This window comes from Sceloporus occidentalis, unplaced genomic scaffold (assembly GCF_023333645.1).
Source record: "Sceloporus occidentalis isolate IW3139 unplaced genomic scaffold, rSceOcc1.0.p SCAF_2, whole genome shotgun sequence".
Taxonomy (NCBI): domain Eukaryota; kingdom Metazoa; phylum Chordata; class Lepidosauria; order Squamata; family Phrynosomatidae; genus Sceloporus; species Sceloporus occidentalis.
The window spans coordinates 81,558,159-81,585,291 of NW_028316982.1; the positions used below are offsets into that span (position 1 = coordinate 81,558,159).

The following is a 27,133-nucleotide window of genomic DNA, read 5'->3' on the forward strand; positions in this document are numbered from 1 at the left end:
TATCTCCTTATTTGACCAGGCTTTCATTTTTACTTATTGTGTCAGGCAGGAGTTAATTTAATCAAAAATTATATTCAATTTAATATAATTAAAACTGAATTCTACCCAAAATGTAGTTATGTATAGGTCTGAAAGTCTGGTGGGGAATCTGGTACTGATCGAGTTCAACTCTTCTGATCACTGAAGTATCAACTTTGGGATTCTTGTAAAACCATCCCTGTGCATTGCAAATGCAAACATGAACACTTTCCATAAATCCTTCTGATAAGAAGTTTGTGGTCTTTTCAACACTCTTAAAACCTATTTTAACGAGATGGCATGGTAAGACCTAGGCTGGCATCTTTTTCAGTAGTTGAGTTCAAGTTGGATGGTATGATTGCATAACTGTTAGGGAGTCTGTGCCTTGAATGCCCTTTGGTTCAGGTGCTGGTAGGCTGAAATGGTAGATTGTCTGTGTGTGTGTGTGCGCGTGTGTGATTTTCAGATATAGCTGTCACAAACGAGCTGTGTCACTGTAGTTACCTTTAACAATGGAGGATCAGGAACTTACTAGCTTCAAGATGTCCCCACTGTATAAACAATACACAAATGAACCAATGGCTACACTGCATGTTTGTCAGTATGCAATCCATCTACTCCCTTTTTCAATTAGCTGGACTGCATGGACAGTGTGCACTCTGCCAACATGTCAGTGTATACCGTCATGATGCAAACCTGTCATTTATAGCCTTACAACATGCACATTGATGTTCTCCATGTATCACAGCTTTAAAGGCACCAAATTAGGAGGAATAGCTAATACTCCAGAGGACAGGATCAAAATTCAAAATGACCTGAATAGACTAGAAAGCTGGGCCACAGCTAACAAACTTCAACAGGAAGTTCAACAGGAAGAAATGTAAGGTACTGCACTTAGGGCGGAAAAATGAAATGCACAGATATAGGATGGGGGACACCTGGCTTAAGGAGACAACATGTGAAAGGGATCTAGGAGTCCAAGTAGACCACAAGTTGAATATGAGTCAACAGTGTGATGCGGCAGCTAACAAGGCCAATGTGATTTTAGGGTGCATCAACCGAAGTATAGTGTCTAGATGAAGGGAAGTAATAGTGCCACTATATTCTGCTCTGGTCAGGCCCCACCTAGAATATTGTGTCCAGTTCTGGGCGCCACAATTCAAAAAGGACATTGAGAAACTGGAGCGTGTCCAAAGGAGGGCGACTAAAATGGTGAAGGGTCTGGAAACCAAGCCCTATGAGGAACACCTTAGGGAGCTGGGTATGTTTAGCCTGGAGAAAAGAAGGTTAAGAGGTTATATGATAGCCCTGTTTAAATATTTGAAGGGATGTCATATTGAGGAGGGAGCAAGCTTGTTTTCTGCTGCTCCAGAGACTAGGACCCGGAGCAATGGATGCCAGCTGCAGGAAAAGAGATTCCACCTCAGCATTAGGAGGAACTTCCTGACAGTAAGGGCTGTCCGACAGTGGAACACACTTCCTCGGAGTGTAATGGAGTCTCCCTCCTTGGAGGTCTTCAAATGGAGGCTGGATGGCCATCTGTCGGGGATGCTTTGATCTGGATTTCCTGCATGGCAAGGGGTTGGACTGGATGGCCCTTGCAGTCTCTTCCAACTCTATGATTCTATGATTCTTCAAATTCCCAAGCAGAAATCAAGGTGCAGTGCCTTATGAAACCTTTTATACTTCAGAGACCACTTCCTTCCATTAAGACCTAAAAGGGCTGGATGAATCTTGTTACTCCCATTCATGATGCACTACCAATGTCAAGGAAACACAGAGGCATTTGGGTAGTTTTATGTAGTTCGCCCCCAATGGATGCTCACAGGAAACAAAGCTTCAAAATAGCCAGAAGAAGAAGGCATTGAATGTGCAATGACCAGGGTCACCAAAGCTATTTTGCTGCCTGAGGCCAGTTGGTAAATATTGTCCCATATCCCACCCCCAAGTCAAGGTGATTAGCACCTAAAAGCCACTTGAGCCATTCTGGGTCTTGAGGCCAAAAATGCCACAAATACGTAGCTGCCCTCACTTCCTATACACATACTGTACAATAAACTTTTTAAAAACTAACAATCTGCTACCCTTCCATTAGTGCTTTAAATCAGTTCTTGGAGGCAACTATCTTATTCAGTTTAATGGGAGGATTGGCCATTAATGGCTAAAGTTGACCCCATAATGCTGGTCATGGGAACCAGCATTTTAGGCTATTGCCACATTGCAGAAATAAAGCAGTATGACAACACTTTAATTGTTATGGCTCCATCCTGTGAAATCCAGGAATTTGTAGTTTGATGAGGTATTCAGCCTGGTCTGTCAGAGAGGTCTGGTGCCTAACCAAACTACAAAACCAAACTACAAATACAGAGCCATGACGGTTAGAGTGGTGTCAAAGTGGTTTATTTATGCAGTGTGGACACACCTTTCGTCTGTTCATTTCTGCAGGTCCTGCACATCTAGGACAGCATGGGATATATAGACAAAATAACGCACACAACAGGCAAAAAACAACATCCTTGCTTCCTGTAACATTTAGCCAAACAACTCTGTTATTCTTATGATACCAAAGGCTTCTGAATGTTCTGACTATAGAGAGCAAGGAAGAGTCATACACATATGACCAACAACTACTGTAACTGATGTATGGGAAGCAGAGTGTTGGTATTTTCTGATAGTCTACATCATATTATAAAGCATCTATGAAGTAAGAACAGATACATGTGGCACAGAAGCAGGTAAAAATAAAACAACATAACTGCAATATTTTCACAATAGGATCTAGGAAAACTCTACTGTGGTGTCAAAAGATATGAATTTCATTATCGTTTGTGACAATGGCAGTGAAATAAAATAACTGTCTTCCAAAAAACATATAGAATTTAGTCCTTTTTTCTACTCAGACTTTATTTCTTCTTTATATAATCTTTATTGCTCAATGTACAAATAAAATTTTCAAATATTTCTGAAGCAAACATTACAGATGTTTTTCATTATGTTATCTTTATACAATCATTTTTTCTTGGTCACTACCACTCTGTAGATTTATGCCATTCAAAATAACAATAATAAATAAATGCCATTTCTACAAATATATCACTCCAAGTAATGCCTAGCAAAATTATATGGTTTAGCAAAGAACATGTTTCAGAGGAATTGTTAGCTAAGTTTTAAAAGGCTGTTTTTACAATAACAGGTAACCACCTTATTTGGGTTTACTATAAAAATAGAAATATGCTCATTCAGAAGTCTAAAATATTAGTCCCGGTGCTATGTTAACCATTAATTTAAAACTAATGCAGAAATGATTAGACAATAATGGTATTTTAGCTAGTTTCTAACCAGAGCAAAAATGATATACATTCTTCTTTCCATTCAAAACACTACATTTATACTTGAAGGCCTTAAATAAGTGGGATGTATGGGAATCATATATTTATGCAGGAGGCATGCTTACATATGCCTGCATATATGAGATACAAAGTTGGCTTTGTTGTTGAAAAACCTTTTTAAAGTATAAATACTTTGTTGCCTTCAACAATTGCATAAAACTGTTTTAAAGTTGATATTTCCATGGCTTTTGACCACTGGAATATAATCCAGTGATTTTTCTAGAAACAACTAGATTTTCATTTTTAAAAAATCAATCTCTCATCTTTGTTTATGGATTTAATGACAAATAAAGCCTCCACGTCACTAAGGTCATGCTATCTTTGTATGGCTTTTTAATTATCAAAGACATCCAAGGTCCAAGCAGAATGATGTTCCTGGGAATCTTTAGTCATTCTGTATTCCTTTGAAGAAGCTGGTCCAGTAACTGCTACAAGGAGAACAAATAAAAAGAGCAACCTGTAATGTCACACATTTTATATTACTAGACCTTATAGACAAGAGAAGAGGATGAGACACAGAATTGCTTATGGCAGCAGCTATGCATATGTTATAACATCTGACATTTGATATAAGATGTGTGCTTATAATTCAGCAGTGGAACACATAGGCCCCATACAGACTGCCAAAATGTAACTGCTTCGGGTCATTTTGTAGGTATGCTGTTTAAATGATGCATGTGTCCTAAGAGTCTGGAAGATGTGCTAAAGTTGTGCTCCAGTCCTTAGGACTGGATCGTGGCTTTGGCGCGGCTTCCGGACTCTTAGGATGCATGTAACATTTAAACAGCATACCTCCAAAGTGACCCGAAGCAGCTTTATTTTGGCCTGTCTGTATGGGGCCATTGTATGATGAAAAAGGTCCTACATTCAATCTGTGGTAGGACTGGGAAAGATTTAGATATGTAATTCTACAGATCTACTGTAAATCAGCGTAGGTAATACAGAATGCAATAGTTTGACTTGGCATAAAACAGCTTATGTTTCTTCCTTGCTACCTGACAAAGAATACCTGGCGTGGAATCAGAAATATTTACACAAACAGGTTTTAGTGGTTGTTCGTACAGAGATTAGGGATGTATATCTGACAATTTCAGCTTCATGAAGGCACATATTTGCTCCCCGTTGTGGGAGGGAAGAAACATTTCTGTGCACTTATCCTCTTGCATTTGAACATCCCAAGGTATTCTGAAGAAATGATTCTGCACATAATTACATGTGGGGGGTTTTGCACAAAAAAATCTCTTTTTTCTGCAAAATACATATTTTTCAGATAAAATACAGCTACATTTTGTGCAAAATTGTAGTTCTTTGCATAAAAAGGGGAAAATTGCACAGAAAATGCATGCAGCTTTCTGAAAACAGTGTATTTGGGCGAGAAAAAGCATATTTGGAGACAAAAAGTAGATTTTTCATCAATTTGTTTTCAAAAGCCCATATGGTTTTTTTTTGTTTTGTTTTTTTTACAAAATCAAGTGTTTTTTTGCACAGAAACATGATTTTTGCACAAAAAATATGCACTTATTTGGAAAGAGTATTTTCTGTCCAGAAAATGCATTCTCTGGACAAAAAAAACCTAAATAATTTTCATGTCAACAGGCCTTTGGAGAGGTGGGATATAAATAAAACTTTATTATTATTATTATTATTATTATTATTATTATTATTGTATTTTTGCGAAGAATAATTTTTGAAACACTTCATGGGGTGTGATATTGGGCAAAAACATCAGAATATTTTTTTCATTGTGTTATGCTTGCTCACTAGGATTCCCAAGTGTAAAAAGACCCATTTTTGTCTGGGAAATAAATAAAGGTGAGTACTCTCTCCATCCCTAATACAGCTTGCAAAAACGTCCTCAGTTTTGAGGGTAAGAATCTGAATCTCTTAGCCTGGCAGTGCAGCAGTTACATGAGGAGATTTTAAATAATGACACAGCCACAAACATATATACAGATGCATGTCCAGGCAAAGTAATACAATATTCTGACTGTCTTAGTTCTTTCCCCAAGAACTAAGAAAGGGGTGGGTGGGCCAGGGATTGTTTGTTCTCCTATTTGTGGGTACTGCAATTGTATGGCAGGTACAAGAATATGGGATGACAGCTTGAAGAAGAAAGCCAAACTTATTGACCTATTGAGTGACAAGGTTTATTTTAATTAATTAATTAATTAATTAATTTTTATCCCGCCTTTCTCCCAAAGTGGGACCCAAGGCGGCTAACGTACATACAATTGTACAATTAAAGTCGTAAAAATATAAAAATTACAAACATAAAATTCAAAAACATACAAAGTTAAAATTAACAATCCAAGACCATCCCTCTCATCCCCCAATAAAACCAAGCCTGCCAGATCTCCATATTTAATTTATTTATTTTAAGGTTGTGTATGATCAGAGAATTATTACCTTTTTGAACACCTCAACTCTCATCCTATTGCTCTGTAAGATAACCCGTTTCTGCTTATCTTCTTGTTTCTTCCTCACTTCAGGCAGATTATTATAAATTCTGAAACATAATAAAATTATTATATTTGGTTTAGGCTATCAGGTAGTGGCTGGGAGTGTTCAACCTTATAGCAACATATAGCAATACAGCAAGTACATTTCTATACCGCTGATCAGTTATTTAACACTTAACGGTCGACTAGCACTCCCTAAGCTGTTTACAGTATGTAAGTCAATTGCCCCCAACAAACTGGATACTTATTTTGTTGAAAAGCCTCTCCTGGCACTAAAATGGCTCGGCCGGGGGAGGGGGAGAGCTGTGGCAAAAAATGCCCCCATACCCTTGGTGGGGGGACACTTTGGGGCAAAAATCTTGTGTAACATTAACATATAACAAACATTTAAAAAATTGACCGCTCCCTGATGGGCCATACCTTGCCCACCCCTCATCTAGATTAATATGAAGAATGAACAAAAAAGGCAAACAACTGAGATTCCAAATTCCTGGGGTACCATCGCCCAAGCCATCAGAAAAAATACAAAAACTCCTGATTGTTGAGACACCCTTTCCTGTTGAAGATGAGAAAAAAATGTGAATATTCTTTACACCTGGGGAGAGCAATTATTAGCCCAGCAAAGATGAAAGAAAACTCCACAGTCAAACAAAATATTGGGCCAGCCCAATCAGTCCAGGACCCATGATGAAATGGTTTTAGAACAGAAAAGACATAAATCAAGATCAAGACAGAAGAAGGAGTAAAATGCAACATATAATATTTCTTACCTTTTTGATCGCATATGCATCTCCTTTTCTGAAATGAACCGTTCTTTTGGCTTGAACAGATTATCTAGGAATTGCAAAACAGAGACTACATTACACACATGTTATAATGGGAACTTGGTATCTGCTGCTGTTTGGTTCTAGAACCCTCCATGGATACCAAAATCTGTGGATGTTCAAGTACCATTAAATACAATGGATAGTTAAATTATATCCTTTATATAAATTAGAAAAATCCAGGTTTGCTTTTTTGAATTTGCATATCTTTTGTATATTTTCAAGCTATGGATGTTTGAATCCCTGGATAAAGAATCCAAGGATATGGAGGTCTGACTAGAATAGGCTTCAATGGGGCAATTACTTGCTTTGCTTCTTCTGTATGAATTGTAGCAATTGACTGAAATCCAATGATTAATCCCAACTGGAACAGACCCACTAAAATAATAGTAACTTAATGAGTGAATAATTGATAAGTCAACATTTGAATAAATCTATTGATTAATTGGGACTAACAACTGGAGTTCAGCTTCTGAGATCACCACAAAGCTCAAAATGTTATTTTTTGAAAGGAATTTGTTACTTGGTGGCCTATTTTTTTTGTTGATGTTGCTTATTATTTGAAGAACAAGACATTAATAATTTGTTGGGAAAATGGAGAAAGACAAACCTGCAGTGCTTGGTTATAACAGCATGTCAACAGTAAATAATGCAATAAAGATTGAGCTGGAAAAGAATAAGATTCTGTTGAAGGTGATCCTACTGTAGTTGGGTGCGCTTATGTACAGCAGGCAAAGTAAACAGTAAAGTGCAAAACAGAAAGAAAAGGAGATAGCAGATAAGCTTTCCTCACCTGCTACCACATATTGGGAAAAACACTGATCTATATGTTTTGTCACCAAAATGTAAATCATAAGAAAAGTTGAGGCTGCTGAAAATAAAATTATTATCCCAGGATGTATTTTGGAAGAAGCTTTCAAGTGATCTCTAGATGATTTCAAATGTTTATGCTTACTTATGCGAGGCTTACTTGGCAGAGTGGTTTCAGTTCACATGAAGCATAATGTTAATTCTGAATAAAAAGTTTGCTGAAACATGTTAAACTGCTAACATGTTTAACATGTTAAACTGCTTTTCTCTTTTGCCAAATCCGGACAGTTGGAGAATACGCAACGGTATTGTGTATTCTTTTTCTTTTTAAAAAGGAAACAAACATTAGAAACATAAGAATTCTTAACATCCTACCAAGTCAGATCATTGGTTTCTCTAGCCAGTATTCTTTAAATTGCCTGACAGTGGCTCTCCAGGGTTTCATGCCTGAGATTTTTGAAGTCCTACTTGGCAATATCATGCTAGTCAACTCTAAACCCTGTTCTTCAGCTTTCATAGTTCATCCCTCCTCTGCCCTGGCTCTAACCAAGAGGTGAGGATTTAGCATCCTCATCCCACCCTTTTCAGGAATTTGGATTATAATATCAGAAAGTGATGAAACTGTACATTTTTATCAGAAACATGAGTATGTTTAAAAAGTGCATAACAAATAAGCGTGCTAAGACTTGAGTTCATGTACTGAGTTAGGGTGGAGGGAGCCACATGGGAAGATTGGCTCTGTCTTAAAATATGATGCTATTATATCACAGAAGGACCCAATGGACATGCCGAATTGCAAACTAAATAACAGGATCCCCCCTCCCATGGGCAGTGCTCCATGAATCAACATGGCTCTTGATTTAAAACAATGTTCTACATCACTGACAAATCAAGAAAGCAGTGAGGTATTTTAAGACATTTCCTGGCTGTGAAGCAGTGCAAGAATTTTATGTTGAACATTCATAGGGCCAGAGACCCACATCAAAAATTAACTTGAGAGACAGACTGAGTGGGGCAAGGAGACATTTGGAATCACTGGGCTTTAAATTAATTTGTAACATATAAAAGGCTTTTACACAATTCACAGAGACTAACTCCAGAACAAAGCCATTTAAGAATATGGAAGACCGGTGCACAATAAATGCTCTTAATAGCCTATGTCTAACCGTGATTCATTTCCTTAGAAATAAATCTCACTAATTTCAACAAGACAGTTGTGAATTATGATGTTTAGGGTTGCAATAATTCAGGCCCTGTCTGCATGGGTCAAATAAAATATCTTCCCCCATCTTCTCAGTGAAGAGTCTAGATTACACATGGCCCAAGCCCTGGTACCAGTTTGAGCAGTCCAGACAATGTTTGAATAGTTCAGCACCAGAACTGGAGTATACTGTCCTTAAAACAGATTAAGAAATCTCACTATTTGCTTCCCAGAAGATCCAGATCCCTTTTTTGCAATACTAGGTGGCTGCTTACACACATATCCCACTGTGCCACTCAGTGCTGCCACTATTGCAGCTCATCACTCCAGAATGTGGGGCCCAAGCACGTGATCTACACTATTCTGACTTCAGAGCAAGTGATGTGCCATAGTGGGTGGCACAGTGGGACATGCATGTGAACAGCTGCCTAGTGTCACAATTGAGGGCCCCGGGGAGGTTGGGGCAGTTCCAATGCAGACACATTCTCAATCTATTATTATTATTATTATTATTATTATTATTATTATTAACCTTTATTTATAAAGCACTGTAAATTTACACAGCGCTGTACATACAATCTTTTTAATTGGACGGTTCCCTGTCCTCAGGCTTACAATCTAAAAAGACACGACACAAAAGGAGAAGGGAGTGGTGGAGGGGAAGGGGCCTCTATAGTAGAATAATACATATAAAATACAAAGCAATACAGGAAATGATTCAATAAAACAGACAACAAAAGAACATCAAATAACAAGTGACAATTATGCAATGCCTGGGAACGCTGCCCTGAACAGGATGGTCTTCAACTCTGTTTTGAAGCTGCTTAAAGAAGTGATGGCTCTTGCTTGCGGGGGAAGAAGGTTCCAGGAGTGAGGGGCAGCGAGTGAAAAGGGGCGAATCCGAGATGGGGCAGAGGAAATCCTGGGCTGGGACAGCCAATCTTGACTACCAGAGCGGAGGGCCCTAGTGGGAAGGTGAGGAGAAATAAGGTTTGATAAGTAAGCAGGGGCCAGCCCATGGAGGGCTTTAAACATCGACAGCAGGAGCTTATACTGAATGCGGAAAGGGAGAGGGAGCCAGTGAAGGGATGCCAACAAAGGAGAGATATGGTCAGAGCAGTGGGCGGATGTGATAATGCGTGCAGCTGAATGCTGGACAGAAATTAAAGGACGGATGTGAGAAAGAGGAAGCCCAGCCAGGAGGATGTTACAGTAATCAAGTCGTGAGATCACTAGGGCATGGACCAGGATCTTGGCAGTGGAGGCGGAGAGATATGGTCGGATTTTGGCTATATTGTATAGAAAGAATCTACAAGCCTTGGCTGTGGTCTCGATCTGAGGGATACACGACAGAGAAGAATCAAAGATAAAATCAAGACTATGGGCTTGGTGGACTGGTTGAATAGAAATGTTGTCCGCAGAGACAGAAAAGGAGTGCTGAAGGGTGGACTTAGGGTCCCATTCAGTGTCATAGGGCTTATTCCAAGGTACCATACGACTGAACCCATGCACACTTGTTATGGCAGTACACCTCTTTGAACTTAGTGACATTTGTATAAAACTCCATGGCTGCAATGTACTTACGCACATTTAGAAAATGTGCCAACATTCTGAGTACAAGTAAACCCTACTTATCACTGAGCAAACACATTCACTATCAAGCTGCCTGCATGGCAGTTCTAGACACTTAAAAAGAATTGTTCAAAAAACACAGTGGGACTTAATCTGGAGTAAATAAGAAAGTCTCTGGTCCTAACCAGACTCAATTTCCATTTAAATCTACTTACTGCTAAGTTTTTGACACTGACCTGTCAACAATAGAGCAGCTGTCCCTAAATTAGAGGCTCCCATTGTGGGCTGGGCTGGGAGCTCAAATCAGGTGACCAATACAGCAAGGCAAAGGCCTCAAATCATCAGACCAGTGCAGGGGATACATGTATGCAGGGAATAAGGATAAGGGGATAAGGCCCAACAGAATTGACAGTACTCTCCATAACAACTTTTGTGTGTGGTTATTTTGATCTTATTTTAAACAAAGAAACAGATTGGGTAGCTGAGCATGTACAGGTTTACAAATCCTTATTTTACTTTTATTTTAAATATATATTATTGTTTTTAATCTAGTAAGTATATTATTGCTAAACAATATTACAAAATTATGTTCCATTACCCACTCAGTGAATTTATCAACAAAGCGGGAGGCAAACTCCATTTTATTCCTGTAGCCATGATAGTGCTATGATTTAATTAATTATTGATTTAATTAGTGCTATGATTAGCTACCTCCACCACTATCCTCATCTCCAGGGTTCAAAACTATGAAGCTGCACTATTAAATCCTAAACTAAAATTTATTCTAGTTTGAAACAAGATGTTATTATGTATGGGTTAACAGACTGGAAATGATCCAATATTTTGTGTCTCCACAAAAAAGGAGACACAAAAGAATGCAGAAACTATAGGACCATAGCATTAATCTCCAATGCAAACACAATTATGCTCAAAAGTCTGCAGCATAGACTTCAGTCATGTTATGGAAAGAGAAATCCCAGAGGTGCAAGCTATTTTCAGGAAAGGAAGAGGCACTAGGGACCACATAGCAAACACGATGAATAATGGTGTGCACCAGGGAATTAAAAAAAAAATCTTCATGTGCTTCACTGACTACAGCAAAGCCAGTGACTGCACAGGTAATGAAAAACTATGGAATACTCTTAAAGGAAATGAGAGTGCCACTACATTTGACAGTTCTGGTGAGAAATCTGCATTTAGGACAAGCAGCTACTGTTAGAATATGGAGATTCAGAATAATTCCCAGTTGGCAAAGTGGTCAGAAAAGCTGTATCCTTTCACCCTATTTGTACAACTTATATTCAGAAAATATCATATGAAAAACAAGTTTAGACTCAGAAGGGGGAGGAGGAGTGAAGATAGGAAGAAGGAATATCAACAATGTTAAGATATGGAGACAACACCATACTACTAGAAGAAAACATCTCAGACTTGGAACAATCACTAAGGAAGGTAAAAGAAGAAAGAGCAAAGGTAGGCTTACTGCTGAACATAAAGCCAACAAAAATAATGACTGTGGATGATCTACATAAATTCAATCTAGATAATGAGAAAATCAAAATAGTTAAAGATTTTCCATAACTTGAATCAAACATTGATCAGAACAGAGACAGTAATCAACAAATAAGAAAATTAGTTATGGGAAGGGCAGCCGTGAAAGAACTAGACAAGATTATAAGTTTAGGGATTCTGTTGGTCTACCGGCCACCCTGTGCGCTAATAGACTCCCTGGCTGAGCTGACGCAGCTGGTCTTGGAGCTGGTGCTGGAGTCCCCCTAGGCTTCTTGTCTTGGGGGACCTCAACATCCCCTTCGAGGCCAGCCAAGCTCCAACTAGTGCGGCTTGGGAGTTCATGGCTATCATGACTGCCATGGGCCTGTCCCAACTGGTCTCAGGGCCTACGCATTCCGCCGGTAATACGCTCGATGTCGTCTTTTGTACGGACATGGAGTCTCCATGGGCAGAGGTTACCAATATTTCTGCCGTGTCATGGACGGATCATTTCTTGGTCGAGGCTAGTATCAAGGCTTCTACCCAGATCCCTCCTGGGGGTGGTAGACCCATTAGGATGGTCCACCCTTGAAGGCTGATGGAACCCACAAGGTTCCAAGAAGCCCTAGAGGGGTTTATGGTTGGCACTGACGGAGATTCTGTTGATGCCCTGACTAACACTTGGGATATAGATCTCTCCAGGGCTATACACAGCATCGCTCCCAAGCATCCTTTCCGGCCTGCTTCCAATAAAAAGCCCTGGTATACGGAAGATCTCAGGGAAAAGAAGCGGGCTGTGCAACGACTAGAGCGCAACTGGCGAAGGCATCATCACTTAGCCGACAAGACACTCCTGGACTCTTTTGTGAAGGCCTACGGAGTGGCAATAAGTGCAGCAAAGAATTTGTTCTATGCTGCACGTATTGCGTCCACGGAGTTGCGTCCGGCAGAGCTGTTCAGGGTAGTGAGGGAGCTCACACAACTGCCTCCCCCCCGAACCCTATTTTGGAACCATCCAAGGCCTGCTGCGACGAGTTTAACAACTTCTTCGCGGATAAAATCTCTCAGATAAGGGCTGATCTTGACGCCAGTATTAGTTCAGAATCTAGAGTAGAGGTGTCCAGAGCTTCCGTGGACTTGGTTATACTGGATCATTTTGAGTCTGTTAGTACCGAGGATGTGGACAAGATCCTTTGTAGCGTTAGGAAGACGACGTGCTCTCTCGATCCCTGCCCGTCATGGCTGGTAGCTCAGGGGGGAACGGCTGTGACAGAGATGTTACGCCGGATTATTAATTCATCTTTCAAAGAAGGGCGGTTTCCATCGAGTTTAAAAGCGGCTGTTGTAAAACCTTTACTAAAAAAGCCCTCCCTAGACCCCCTAATTCGGAACAATTATCGGCCTGTCTCACTGCTGTCGTTTTTAGGGAAGGTGATGGAGAGGGTGGTTGCCTTCCAGCTTCAGGGGATCTTGGATGAAACGGATTTTCTAGACCCATTTCAAACCAGCTTCCAGGCGGGCTATGGAGTTGAGACTGCCATGGTCGCCCTGGTCAATGATCTCCGTCTGGGCATGGACAGGGGTAGCGTGTCCCTGTTGGTGCTTTTGGACATCTCGGCGGCCTTCGATACCATTGACCATGGTATCCTTCTGGAATGCCTGGGGGAGTTGGGGATCGGGGGCACTGTGCTTCAGTGGTTCCGCTCCTACCTCTCGGGTAGATTCCAGATGGTGCAGCTGGGGGACTGTCGCTCCGACAAGAGGGCCCTGACATCTGGTGTCCCTCAGGGAGCGATTTTGTCCCCCATGCTATTTAACATTTACATGAAGCCGCTGGGAGAGATCACCCGGAGACACGGGGTGCAGTGTTATCAGTACGCTGATGACACCCAAATATGTTTCTCTGTGTCTCCGACTGATGCAGTGACCAGAGATGGCATCTCTCCTCTAAATGCCTGTCTGGAGTCGGTAATGGGCTGGATGAGGGAGAACAGACTCAGTTTGAATCCAGAGAAAACGGAAGTACTCATGATAGGTTCCCTGGGCCCGGGGATGGATATTTGTCCACCTGTCCTGAACGGGGTCACGCTCCCCCTGAAGGACTCAGTTCGCAGTCTGGGGGTGCTTCTGGATTCGTCTCTTCACCTTACATCTCAGGTGAATGCGACGGTCAGGAGTACCTGTTATCAGCTTCGGCTGATACGCCAGCTGCGATCCTACCTGGGCCGGGGGGACCTTGAAACGGTGGTACATGCTCTGGTAACCCCTCGGTTGGATTTCTGTAATGCGCTCTACATGGGGCAACCCTTGTACCAAACTCGGAAGTTACAATTGGTTCAGAATATGGCAGCAAGGCTGGACACTGGATGTTCCAGGACTAGCCATATAATACCTATATTGCAAGATCTACATTGGCTGCCTATTCGCTTCCGGGCGCAATACAAGGTGTTGGTTATGACTTATAAAGCCCTAAATGGCTTGGGCTCAGGGTACTTGGAGGACTGCCTCTCCCGATACAGTCCACCCCGCACTTTCAGATCGGGCGGAAAACATCTATTAAGTGTTCCTAAGGCAAGGTTTGTGTCTTCTTCACAAAGGGCATTTTCCATCGTGGCCCCCCAGACCTGTAACTCTTAGCCCGACGAGCTCCGCTCAGCAACCTCCCTAGATCTCTTTAGGAAAAATCTGAAGACCTTTCTTTTCCGTCAAGCCTTCCCCCACATGCCTTGATGTTATCCTTTCTCTCCCTTGTGCATATTGTTTGATCCAGCTAATTTGTTGTATGGTTTTTAATTGGTTTTTAGATTGTGAATGATTGTATGAAATGTTTTAGGATACTTTGTATTGTTTTTTTTAAATTGGTATCGTGGGTTTTGTATTATTGGGTTATGGGTTGATGAATTGTAGTGTTTTTTGATGGTGATTTTTGTAAACCGCTGTGATCTGCAAGGAATAGTGGTATAGAAATAAAATTTCATTCATTCATTCATTCATAAAGAGTAAAGATGTATTTGGGCCACATCATGAGAAGGCATAACTCATTAGAAAGGACAGTGGTGCTAGGAAGGGTAGAAGTTAGTAGAAAGAAAAGAAGACTGAACACCAGATGGATAGACTCAAACAGGGAGGTCATGGGCCTGAATTTACAGAACCTAAGCAGAGAAGTGGCAGACAGGGGGCCACGGGCTTGAAGCAGCAGGACCTGAGCAGAGCAGTATTAAATAGGTTGACTCCAGTTAACAAATAAAAACAATGGGTTTAAACAAATGGAGACTTAGGTCAGCTTAGAAGAAGGTCATTCTCACTTAGAAGATGGCAGTGGCAAACCTCCTCTGAATAAATAAATCTTACAAGAAAACCTTATAATAGAGTCACCATAAGTCAGAATTGACTTGAAGGAACATAACAACAAACAATAATATGAAAATGCCACACAACTCTTTCTGATTTTTTCTGGTATACACTAGCTTGAAAATCTGTATGTACATTAAAGATAGTAAAAAGCCACAATGCTGCTTGGTTTGATACAGATGTCAGCTCAGCATCCACTACCCTGAATATAGATCTTCTCTCTGCAGGTTCTGTTCCCAACTTTTAAAGAGACCACATGTGTTTCATGGATATTTATGGGGGTTACCCCAGGCAACCAATGAATACAAGCATTTAAAGGAGCCACACCTAGTATCTCAATTACATTCCATTTAGTATTTTCCTGAGAGAGGGAGTGACTGCTTTTAGTTTAAAAGCAGTTCCATTTGCACAACTCAATAGGCGTACTTCCCATTTTACAGTATATTGATACCATTTTAAGACAAAGGGGAAAAGGGGGGGGGGACAAAGATGGAGAGAGCATGCATTTTTCAGATGCTTAAAAAAAAGAACAACCGTAACACATCTTACATCCATCCCTGCAGGTGTTTCAGCTCAAACACGTTTGCACAAACAACTAGTAAACCAATGCACTTAATGTCTACCTGTCTTCCCAGTCATCCCTCAAATGTGCTGTTTAGCTCCTTTGTTCCTAGAAGCTTTTGTTAGCTGTTAAAGAACAGAGGTTATAAATCAAACAGTGTTTGTTCATTCTGCATAATCCATCGGGGGATATGTTTCTGGATAGCCAGTGTGATGGGTCTCTTTAAGTAAGGTTTCCAACTAAGATGAAATAACCCAGTCTGTCTTGTTTTTTTAATAGTCATCATCATCATCATCATCATCATCATCATCATCATCATCATCTTTAACAGGAACTTGATCTGCCTTAATCAGTGGGTGAACATTTCCACAACATGGAAAAGGAAATTGTGGTTTAATATCAGTAAAGTAAGTAGGATCTAAAAGCATAGCATGATCCTGGTTTCAAATCATGGTTAGTAAATCAGCGTTAAGCAATAGTTTCAATTTCCTACCTAACTAGAAAATGTAGTTTATTTCAAAGTGTATAAATGTGCTGCAGCTGGCTCATGAGAGGACAGGTGGGGTATACAGGCCCAAAATTTGCCTCCCCCCCACACAATGCATTATCCTAGTTCATAAAAGTAAAGCAACTAAACAGAAATCTAGTTGTGATTCTGCTTCAGTACTGAGGAAATGGGGAATAAATTGTAACACAAGAGTGACCATTAAATCCAGAACCCTGCAGTATACACCCCCATTGTGAGAAAATCCGTATAACAAACAAGACAGGCAATGCTGTCCAAAGAGTATAAAAACCATCCTTAGGGAATGACATTTGTAAGATTGTCATAAATAAGGTTCTTTGACCATAAAATAAAAAACAATCTGAGGAGAATAGAAGAAAATAGCTTCAAAGTTGTCAAGTTTAAAAGATATTCAGGTGAAGGCATAAAAAATAAACATGTAAATAAGAGAAAATTAATCCATGTTTTATTCAGATCTTTTAACCTTGCTGAGATTCTGGTTTTTAGAAAATATCCTGCGCAGCAGTAATTTATTTGCAACAATCCCCAAATGAGACAAGGAAGCTCCACCAAGATCTTAAGAGTAGCAGACCAAAGTAGATAGCTAATCTTCATAATGTATTTTAACAAATGCTAATACGGGCTCTAAAGAATGGAAATGAATGAGGAGCAAAACACATTTACTAGCAGGAAAGCCACTTAAAGCGGCAGGAAAGACAGGCTGGGAAAAGAGGAAAATAGGAGGAGGTTGGATTCCTGCCCACAGAGAAAATAGCTGATTTGCAGCAGTGAAGACTTATGAGCATTTTGTCCTTAGTTTCTAAAGGAATAGCTGATGTGGTTGAAGAAGCATCTCTGGAGATTGCATTCTTTGTTCTGGAACCCCTTCCCTCTTGTGTTAAACATATAGAGAATACCTGGCAGTGATTATTCAGTAGTGCAGTCTGCACACACCCAACAACATTCCTCTTTGTGTCATCACTTTTCTTGTCCCAAAGCCCAGTTTGGGATTAGTTAACGCTGGTTCAAGATGTCCTAATATTGTGGCTTGCAGTATTGTGAAGCCACAAGTACCCGCTCTCTGCCACCAGAAATTTCCCTTATCAGATTTTAGGGGCAATGCTATAAGGCCTAGAAACCTTTAGTGCTGTGCACTCATGTACCAGAGAGCCAGTATGGTGTAGCCATGGTTTGAGTATTGGACTAGGACATTGGGAGACTGGGGTTCAAATCCCCACTCAGCTATGGAAACCTGCTTGGTGATCTTGGGCAAATCACATTCTCTCAGCCTAAAGACTGGCAAAGGCAAACCACATCTGAGTATTCCTTACCTCAGAAAACCTGATGTAATTCATGGGGCAGCCATACATTGACAGGCAATTTGAAGATGCATGCATGTGCATGCGCACACATACAATTGCTACATGAACACAATGGTGGTCTCCCATCGAAGTACTAACCAGAGCTGACCCTGTTTAGCTTCTAAAATCAGGCAGGTTTTGGTACCATTTGGTTAATTAAGCCCTTAAAGTGATTATTTTAGGCATAATCTGTGAGATAGCCGGATAGAACACAGTAGTGCCATATAAGTAAATTGTGCTTTGAGAAACCCACAGGCAGGAAAGGACCTCCAGTATCCAAAGATGATGACTCAAATGTATTTAGGAGCACATGTTAACAGACAGAGAACAAGATGAGAACAAGAATCCTTCTGGTGGATGAGGACTTGACTGAATCCGGTATAACAACTTTCCCCAATGTTGCACAAGGAGGTATTCTGTACCTCTTTACGCAACGTTTTTGGCAAGCTTCACAACTGCTGCCAGGCAGTCGAGTTCCACCCTCCCTGCAATCTCCTCTCATCACCTGGCTGGTTGCCTTCACCGTCTCCTTCTGCTGGCCTTGCTTATCTTTCAGCCTCCTGGACCTCAGTGTATGCTCCCAAAACTGTTACACTCTGCCTAGTGGTGTCACTGGGTTGGCATCACCAGGTTTGGTAATTCATGGTATTACACACACACTACATGACCTCCTCCCACACCACATCATGCAGAATTCTTATTAATATTTTTTTTGTATTCAAGTTATTCATATATTGTAATTCCCATATATCACTGGATGTAATGGCAATAGTTGTGACCTAAACAACTAGCAAGATTAAAATTATACCTTTAAATTACAATATCATACGCACAGCCTAAATGTATTTACATGTACATAGTTTCATATGGTTAAAGTGAAAATTTGGTAAGATGTGATATGCGGCTTTCAGCATACACTGAAAGCTGTGAGAGAGTGCACGGGGTGCAAGGGGTAGCACATCCTGTTGAGATTAATGGGGCGTACGCCGCCACATGCACAAGCCTCATTACTTTCAATGGGGCTTGAGCATATGCATTTTTTCACGTGGGGGGGGGTCCGGAATGGATCTTCTGCGTAAAAAAAAGCGAGCACTGTATATTTTTAAAATTTAAACATTTATTGTTTTTTTAAAAAATATTAAAATTAATTAATTTTTAAAAACCTGGGTCATCTCCTTTCTCTTACCACTGAGCCTCACCATCTTTCTAGAGTTTTAAAGGGACACAGACAAATGCCACAGCCCATTTCTGCCAAAACACACTCTTTTGGGGAGAAATGGTGTCACTCCCCTCAGGATGTCACCTGGGGTGATCAGCGCTCCCCACACCCTCCCAATGGCACCCTAACTCAGCAGGCTTTAATACAAACTTAGGCAAGAACTGAAAAGATATCAGAAGACCCTCTTAGGTGATCAGTATATAAAGCATTAAGATAAATAAAATGACAAAATAAATTATGGAAAACAGCATGGTGTAGTCGTTTGATGCTGGAATAAGACTCTGGTAGACCACATTTCAAATCCCTGCTAAACCATGTTAATCTACTGGGTAACCTGTCAGCCTTAGATGAAGGCAAAGGCAAACCTCCTGTGAATAAATCTTTCCAATAAAACCCTATCAAATGGTTGCTGTATGTCAGAGTCAATTTGAAGGCATATAACACACACACACATGCATGCATGCATGCACACACACTTACACACACACACACACAGAGGATTTTTAAAAAATCCTGTCTGAATAGCGGATGTCCATTAAGCAGAAATAAAACAGATTGTAGAATGATGCAGTGACACTATTGAAAAAAATGATATGAAGCAATATATCTAATTTGTTTATAATTTGCTTTTAATATCTAAATAAGACAACACCAAAAGAGGTGCCTAATGATCTGTGGTATTGTTGTTGTGTGTTTTCAAATTGTTTCCAATTTATGGGAATGCTAAGGCAAACATATTTATGGGAACTCTAAGGCAAACTCCAAGGTCACTCAGTGGGTTTTCATGGTTGAGTACAGACTCAAACCCTGATCTCCAGAGTTGTAGTCCAGCATTCAAACCACTACAGTTTGCTGGTTCTCAATAAATAATACATATATATCTTTCTACAAGGAATGTGTCTGTACAACCTAAACAATTATTAGATCCATGAAAGGAGTGTCAGAACATCTGAAACTTCACAACAGCAATTACTTGATACACCAAAGAGACAGTCAATTCTCTACCTTCTAAGTACCCATGAAAATATGGATTTCAGGTGTTCATTATGCAACAGATCCATAGCAAGTCAAGAATAAGCAACATATATCAAATTCAAGACTGTGTGGCAGCTTTATAATTCTCTATATTGTAGTTTTCAGTAAGAAAACAATTTCCCTGAAGGGATGGAATTGAGGTATATTAACGCACATAACTGCAAAAGCATATGCTTTTGCACATTTAAAAAAAATATCTACAAGTGTTTGTATACACTAAGATCACAAAGCTGTTCATTATGAGGATTTAAAGTACCATTAACAGCTGGTAGCCCTGGCACTGAAGTAATTACATCATGGTTTTTGAGATTTAAATCCAGTTATTTGAACATTATTGCTATTCTGTTCATCACAGTGTGGTCTCTAATTTGTTCAGTGTAGTCCACAGCAAAGTAGTCTGTTTTAGACTAATTAGTTTTCTTGAAATCGTACATTTAAAAAAATCATATAATAGAAAGGCTAGTAGAAATGTTTCAGGTTGTTTGCCACTAGACTGTTCTTATGATGATAAAAGTCTTTGCTGGCTAAACATGCTAATTTTTCTAAAATACTTTTGGCACCTTGTGAAATCCTCTGCATAGTTTACAAATGCATCTAGGAAGATTAAAAAAAGATAACATGATAAACTGGAACTGCATAAATAATGGCATTTATATGATAGTGGGTGTTGATTGCTGTTTCTCATATTCATTAAAATAACAATATTGGTAAAATAGACTGTGTGCTTCATGTGTGATCTATTGTTCCTATATTCTCAGAAAACATTTTATCCCATTCATGCTAAATAGAAGGGAATTGGTGTCCTGGGGGCCTTTATTTCACTGCCTCAGCAACAGTGAAATAAAAACTGTGAGGACAGCATAATTCTAAAAGTGTTCATTTTTTACTCCAGTTTGTTTGTGATCCCATAGATAGAAATTCCAAAGAAAATGGTCTGCCCCATTCAATGGCTATCAAGGAAGCCCTTGTACGCATGATGCAGGTACACATGACAAATAATAATAATAATAATAATAATAATAATAATAATATGTATTTATGTTTCCCCGCCTCTCCTGGTGGATCAAAGCGGGGTTACAGACTAAATAACAGCACACAGTGCTTACATAAAAATTCAATTATACAACCATTCAAATGGCTTGAATGGTTGTATACGTGTTCATGTAAGAGTGTACCTCTCTCGTAAAATGTAAAGAAACACTAGACAGAGATGCATGCTTATATATAATCCTGGGAACATTATATAATGTAACACAGTTGCTGATATATTTAGTGATTCGTTAATTACGTTTATGTCCTGTCATTTCTCCCAATGGACTCAAGGGCCCTGTACAGATGGGCCTGATAGCCCGTCCTGGCGACGTACTAGGGTTGCCTCGGAGCACTGCTTATATACCCCCCGCAACCCTAGTACGTTGCCAGGATGTCGAAATGGCAGCGCCCTGTCTACATGGGCGCTGCCATTTTGACGTAATGGCTGCGTCGCATCCAAATGGCACGGTGCGGCCGTTACATCCTGGCGCCTCTGCAGGGCACTTGTGGCACCCTTTTAGCGGCGCCGGAAGGAGCTTCAAAACGGAGTTCCTTTTCCTGCTTGCATCGCTGGCACAGCCTTTACATGGCTGCGCCAGCGATACAATGAGAAAGGGGCTGAGCAGCCCCTTTCTCTCTTTCCCCACCGCTGTTGGGGTGTCCTGGGGCATGAACCCCAAGAACACCCCTTTCCAGGCCGCAGGGAAGTGGCGTTTTCCTGCTTTCCCGAGGCCTGGAAAAGCGACAGATTGGGGCCTCTGGGGCTGCTGCTGTGGCCGCTGAGGCCCCGATCCGTTGGGGAAAGGGACGGATGCAGGCCGCCCCTAATGGGTGGTCTGTATCTCGCCAAGGTGACTTTCCTTCTTGTATCTTGATTCCTTGCAACCACAAACTTTTGAATTTGTTATACACTAATATTTACATTCTGTGACAGTATTATTTTAATACAGATTTTGTATTTTTTTTCTGACAGCTGATCTTGGAAGCTAAGCAGGGTCAACTATGGTTAGTACTTAGATGGGAGATGAACAAAGGAATACAAGGTGCTGTGGGCTTTATTTCAGAGAAAAACAGTGGGAAACTACCTCTGACTGTTCCTTGCCTAAGAAAATCCTATGCAATTCATGGGGTAACCTCAAGTCAACATAGATCAGGCTGACGGAGGGTAACTCCACTAAGATCACCATGTGTTTCACAAAACAATGAGGTCAAGATGTGGATTTCCGATATCCCTTTCAAACACTCCTAACCACAACATTACACTGGCTCTTAGTACACTGGAATTCTAATGACAGGAAGTGAAACAGGTGTCCATTGCTAGTTCCTCATTGTTTCCAGAGAAAAATTAATTACCTCTCCCAATCTGGATACAGAGAAAGGAGCTGCTGTGGCAGAAATGGGCTGCAGAATAAGACCTGCTTTTTGGAGGACAATGATTGCAAATGGGCATTAGGATAGAGTGGGCCAGTGCTTGGAAAGCAACTTTTAAAAGATATTAGCCAGTGTATACATCGAGCACAAAGTAACTGTTACTTATATTTACAATTTGCTGTATTTTCAGTGCGCTTAAAACATTTCTTCACTTTCCCGTTTTTCAAAGTACCCAAAATAATCCCTATTGTTTTTTTTAAAACCCAGCAGTGGAATACTGCAACATGTCAGCCTGTGGTACAAAGCATACTGATGTAACCTAAGACAGTATTAAAAATATACAGAGGGCAGGTGGCCAGATAGGTAGAATTTGATTAATAATGGAAAGATGTTGAGATTATGCACAGTGCACAGTATCACCTCTCATGTTACAGCACTGACATGGAGTGACCACAAGTCAACAGGTGACTTTAACATGGAAAAAATATACTCAAAATGCTGCATTCAAAATACAGCTCTGCTCTGCTTCAGAAGTTCCTCAAAGAGCATACTGTTTAATTTGCCAAAAGGTGTCTCACCTCAAATTCCTGCATATTACTCAAAAGTAAAACACTGTACAGAGAAACACGTCCGCAAACATTCCTCAAACAACTTCACCACCTGTTTACTGTGCTCAGAAAAACAGTAAAAAACAACACAACACAAAAAAGATTTATGCTGATCGGAAGTTTTTAAAAGTCCTGTGTTGCTCCTAGGCTGTGGAACTCCCTCCAAAGGGGAGCTTGGTTGTCCCCTCTCTTTTTCTCTGTTAACACGTATGCAAAACAAAACAAAAACAAACAAGCTTCATTTGTATACCGCTTCATATCGCCTAAGCAGTGTCTAAGTGGTTTACAACTGTAAGCTAATTTGCCCCCAACAATCTGGATACTCATTTTAGCGACCTCGGAAGGATGCAAGTCTGAGTCAAGCTTGAGCCCTTTTGCTGGTCTTGAACTTGCAACCTTATGGTTTTGAGTAAGTGGCTGCAGCACAGGCATTTGATCACTACACTACCAGGGCTCCTCTCCTTCTTATTTAAACAAACCTCTGGCCTTTAACTTGTTGAGGCAGAAAGATAGGCAATGGGAATCGGCTGTTCAGGACCCTTTTGTCAAATTCTTGGGGAAATCAACAAGATGTTTGTCATTGCAACAAAAATTCTTTGAGGGTATGAAATGGGATATAAATATCCCACAGCCCTAGCTGTGTTTTTCCACTCTCTCTGTGTAACCCTCAAACACTGTCTGAGCCACTCTCCATTTTCCATGGACCTGTCTTCAGAACTGGTAATTATAGCCCTCTTTAACTCTGATTTTTCTCTATCCAACCTTCCACACCTTTCTTTCTGATGATTCTTAAGGCTGCATTGGTTTTCCCATGTTTGCAGGCACCCTTGCGCATTTCTAAACAAAACCTTTCTGTTCACTAAATCTGGAATGCTCCCTGCAATTAGTACTGGCATACACAGGTGGACAAAAATCTCAGTGTTACCCTCGTCTCACTTGCCTCCTTTTAAGAGATAATTTCCACACAACTTCATAACAGATGCTGGCACTGTTGGTGGGGACCCCCCAATATCCCCTCCCCTTTTAGGCTAACATTAAGCTTATTGAAATCAGTTTTATTGAGATCCAGAGTGAGTGGCTACATTTGGCTTCCCCTTTCCCCTGTAAAACAAATCTCAAGAGTACATGGTCTCTTCCACCCAAGGCTTGCCTTATTTCCACCCCACTGACAGTTCCTCTCTCTTGGTTAGGATTAAATTCAAAATAGCTGATCCTCTTTCTGCTTCCTCTACCTTTTGCACAATGAAACTGTTTGAAAGGCGAGTAAGGAATTACACTTTTGATGAAATGTGACTTCCAACAAATATTAGGGTGGTTGAAATCTCTATTACTACTATATATATATTTTCAAATATTTAGCCATCTTCACTCTGGCTGGGGCTCTATAGGGGACACCCACAATGAGGTCACTGTAGTTTCTGTCTCCTTTAATTCATACCCAAAAGTTCTCAACACTTTTCCCAAGCTCCTCACAAGTGTACACATCCTATAACACTACTCCCTTTCCTTTCCTGTTTGGTCTGTTTCTCTGGCGTAGTTTATACCATTACTACATTCTAATCATGAGACTCATTCCATCAGGTTTCAGTGATGCCTATTAAATCATATTTGGCTTCTTGTGTTCAAACTTCAAGTTCATTTTGTTTATTTTCAGTGCTCTGTGCATTAGTGTGTGGACATGTGTATATGTGTAGACACACCTAAGACCATGGATCATTCTCTCAATCTGATTTGTTGTTTTTCTGCCCATTTTTGGGCTCTTGTACAGTTGGTCCAATTCTCTGTGTATCACTGAGACTATTGTCCCTATTACTTATTATTGCCCTGCCCTCTGGAATACTGCCCCCCCCCACCCCATGTAACTTAGTTTAAAGTCATCCTGATCAGATTTTCAAGACTCCTAGCAAAATTAAATAGTTATTTCCAAACTCCAGCATTGGTCCAACAGCCCCATGTCACACTATACATCTTTTGGGGGCTTTGTAATTGCTGGGCAATGCTTTAATTCCTCTTAGAGAAAACAAATATAGCCTTTGTTTTTCTCCATCTTTTCTATTCCTATAATATCATGTGTAAAGCAATCCAAAAATAGTTTACATTGCTGAAGCTGGGACTTAATTTGCAAAGGACAAGTAGAATGCCAGCTCAAATCAACCATGGGGCCAGCATTTGATGTGGTAGGTGCTCAGTGGCTCTGTCTTTCTATATGTTACTTTTTCTGTCCTCTCAATGAGATGCATTGTCCCTTCTTGCTGCTATAAAGGGTTCAGAAGATTACATAGGACAAACATAGAAATGTATGGAACAGACACCCTCAAAAACACATCAGCTTCCAGGCCATGATACAGCACCACTTGGTAAAAACAGAACCAAGTTCTTAGAGGATCTTGCTCTAAAGAAGCCAGAATACAAATGGATGCAGATTGATAGGCAAGGCCAATTTGAAGGGGGACATACATCTTGATATAAACTGAAAGACTGCATACTGGGATTTTTTAAAAGTGAAATGTACAAAATATTCAATAAGCAGGTTTCCATCCCATCACTATATGCCCTATGCTTCTCTGTTTTTTGAATACTTGTTTTATTGCTATTGTTATGAAAGAACATATAGTTCTCTGAAGACCAAGAAAACTGCAGATAAATCATACTTGGCCTGATTCTTCTAGCTTTCCCCTGTGTTACAGTGAAACTCTACACAAAGAAAAGGTTGGACATGGATAAAGAGGAAGTTGCTTCAACACAGGATACATTATTGCTTTTCCCTAAGTGGTTCTTCTTTCCTGAGATTGGACTTGTCTGTGCTTGAATGCATTCTCAGCTTCATGATCTCATTTTTACATCTAAAATGTCACAATTCCATTATATCAAGGTCTAGGATTTCAACAGCACAATATTTGCTTCCAAGAAAATTTGAGGAGGGGAGAGATTTCAAGGTTATACTCTTCTTTTCAGCTCAGCAGAGTAGAAGTGAGATCATGAAACTCCTGCTTCCCATATTCCAGTTTTGCAGTCAGAGCCAATATATAAGGTCCCATATAGACAGGCCAAAATATAGCTGCTTCAGGTCACTTTGGAGGTATGCTGTTTAAATGATGCATGTGTCTTAAGAGTCCAGAAGCCACGCCAAAGCCACACTCCAGTCCTAAGCTTGTTCCATTCTGTGACCTCCCTCTGACCTAATTCCCTCCCCTGAACTTGACCCTTTGTCCTGCTCCTTCCTTCTCCTCCTCCTGCTCCATTACCCCATTTGCCCTTCATGGCCCCCTTCTTTCCCCCGGCTCCTTCATCCTCCTCCCCCATCTCTTGGCACCCTTTCTCCAAGGCTCTTTCCTTCTCCTGCTCCTGCCCCGTTACTCCGATTTCCCTTGGCACCCTTTCAAGGATCCTTCCTCCTCCTCCTCTTGCTCCATTACCCCCGATCGCCCTTTGGCACCCTTCCTCCAGCTCCTTCCTCCTCCTCCTCTTGCTCCGTTACCCCAATTGCCCTTTCCATCCTTCCACGGCTCCTTCTTCCTCCTCCTCCTCCTCCATTACCCCCGATCGCCCTTTCAATCCTTCCTCCGGCTCCTTCCTTCTCCTCTTCCTCCTGATGCTGCCCTCCATGGCACCCTTCTTTCCCCTGTCTCCTTCCTCCTCCTTCTCCAATGAAGGGGAGGAATGTTCTGCCCTCTGCCCTCCCTCTGACCTAAATCCCTCCCCTGAACTTGACCCGATCATGATCGGGGACAAGCTCATATTCGCCGGACCTGTTTTTTTCCAGAAGATACAGCGTTTACTCCGTTTTCAAAAGACCCGTGGTAAGGGGCATTTGCCCCTCAATGGGTATGCAAGTCTCGGATTCGCTTCTGGGAGATTCGGGGCGAATATGAATTTCCTGTGGTTAATCCGGGTTCTGATCCAGGGTAAAAGGTAGTCTGAATGGCCCCTAAGTAGAATTTATTTTAAAGTTTTACAACTTTATGTTTATGTTAAAGTTTATTTTCTGATTCACACACAACAGAGAGGGAAGAATTGGTTAAAGAGAGATGGAATGTTGGTTCATTCTTCTGCTGTGCAGAAGGAGAGAGAAGCATTAAATGAATGTTTGTCTCTTTGCACAGCAAACTGCTTCTTCATGTGTTGAGTATGAATCTTTTTGCATTGATGGGATAGCTCAATGAATGGATAAGTGATCAAACAAACACTGCACCTCAAGCCAGGTTGCAAAATGGAAGTAATGATTTCCTATTTAACAGTGCTGTCATGATTAAATATAGCAGAATGTTAAAGAAATGTATTTAATACCCAGTAGATATAGTAGTTGCTGTCATCCTGAGAATAGT

General features: G+C 40.6%; 1 protein-coding gene across 6 annotated transcripts in view; it reads right to left on the reverse strand.

The window, feature by feature from the left end:
• Positions 1–3,198: 3,198 nt before the first annotated feature.
• CUNH10orf90 (chromosome unknown C10orf90 homolog) overlaps positions 3,199–27,133 on the reverse strand; it is a 204,202-nt gene continuing 180,267 nt past the window's right edge. For all 6 annotated transcript variants that reach the window (XM_089507832.1, XM_089507830.1, XM_089507831.1 and 3 more), the window contains 3 exons: positions 6,637–6,700; positions 5,814–5,913; positions 3,199–3,835 (listed from right to left, as the gene is read on the reverse strand). In XM_089507832.1, coding sequence (XP_089363958.1) covers positions 3,797–3,835; positions 5,814–5,913; positions 6,637–6,700 — 203 coding nt within the window. In that variant the 3' untranslated portion in view covers positions 3,199–3,796. The remainder of the gene's footprint in view (positions 3,836–5,813; positions 5,914–6,636; positions 6,701–27,133) is intronic.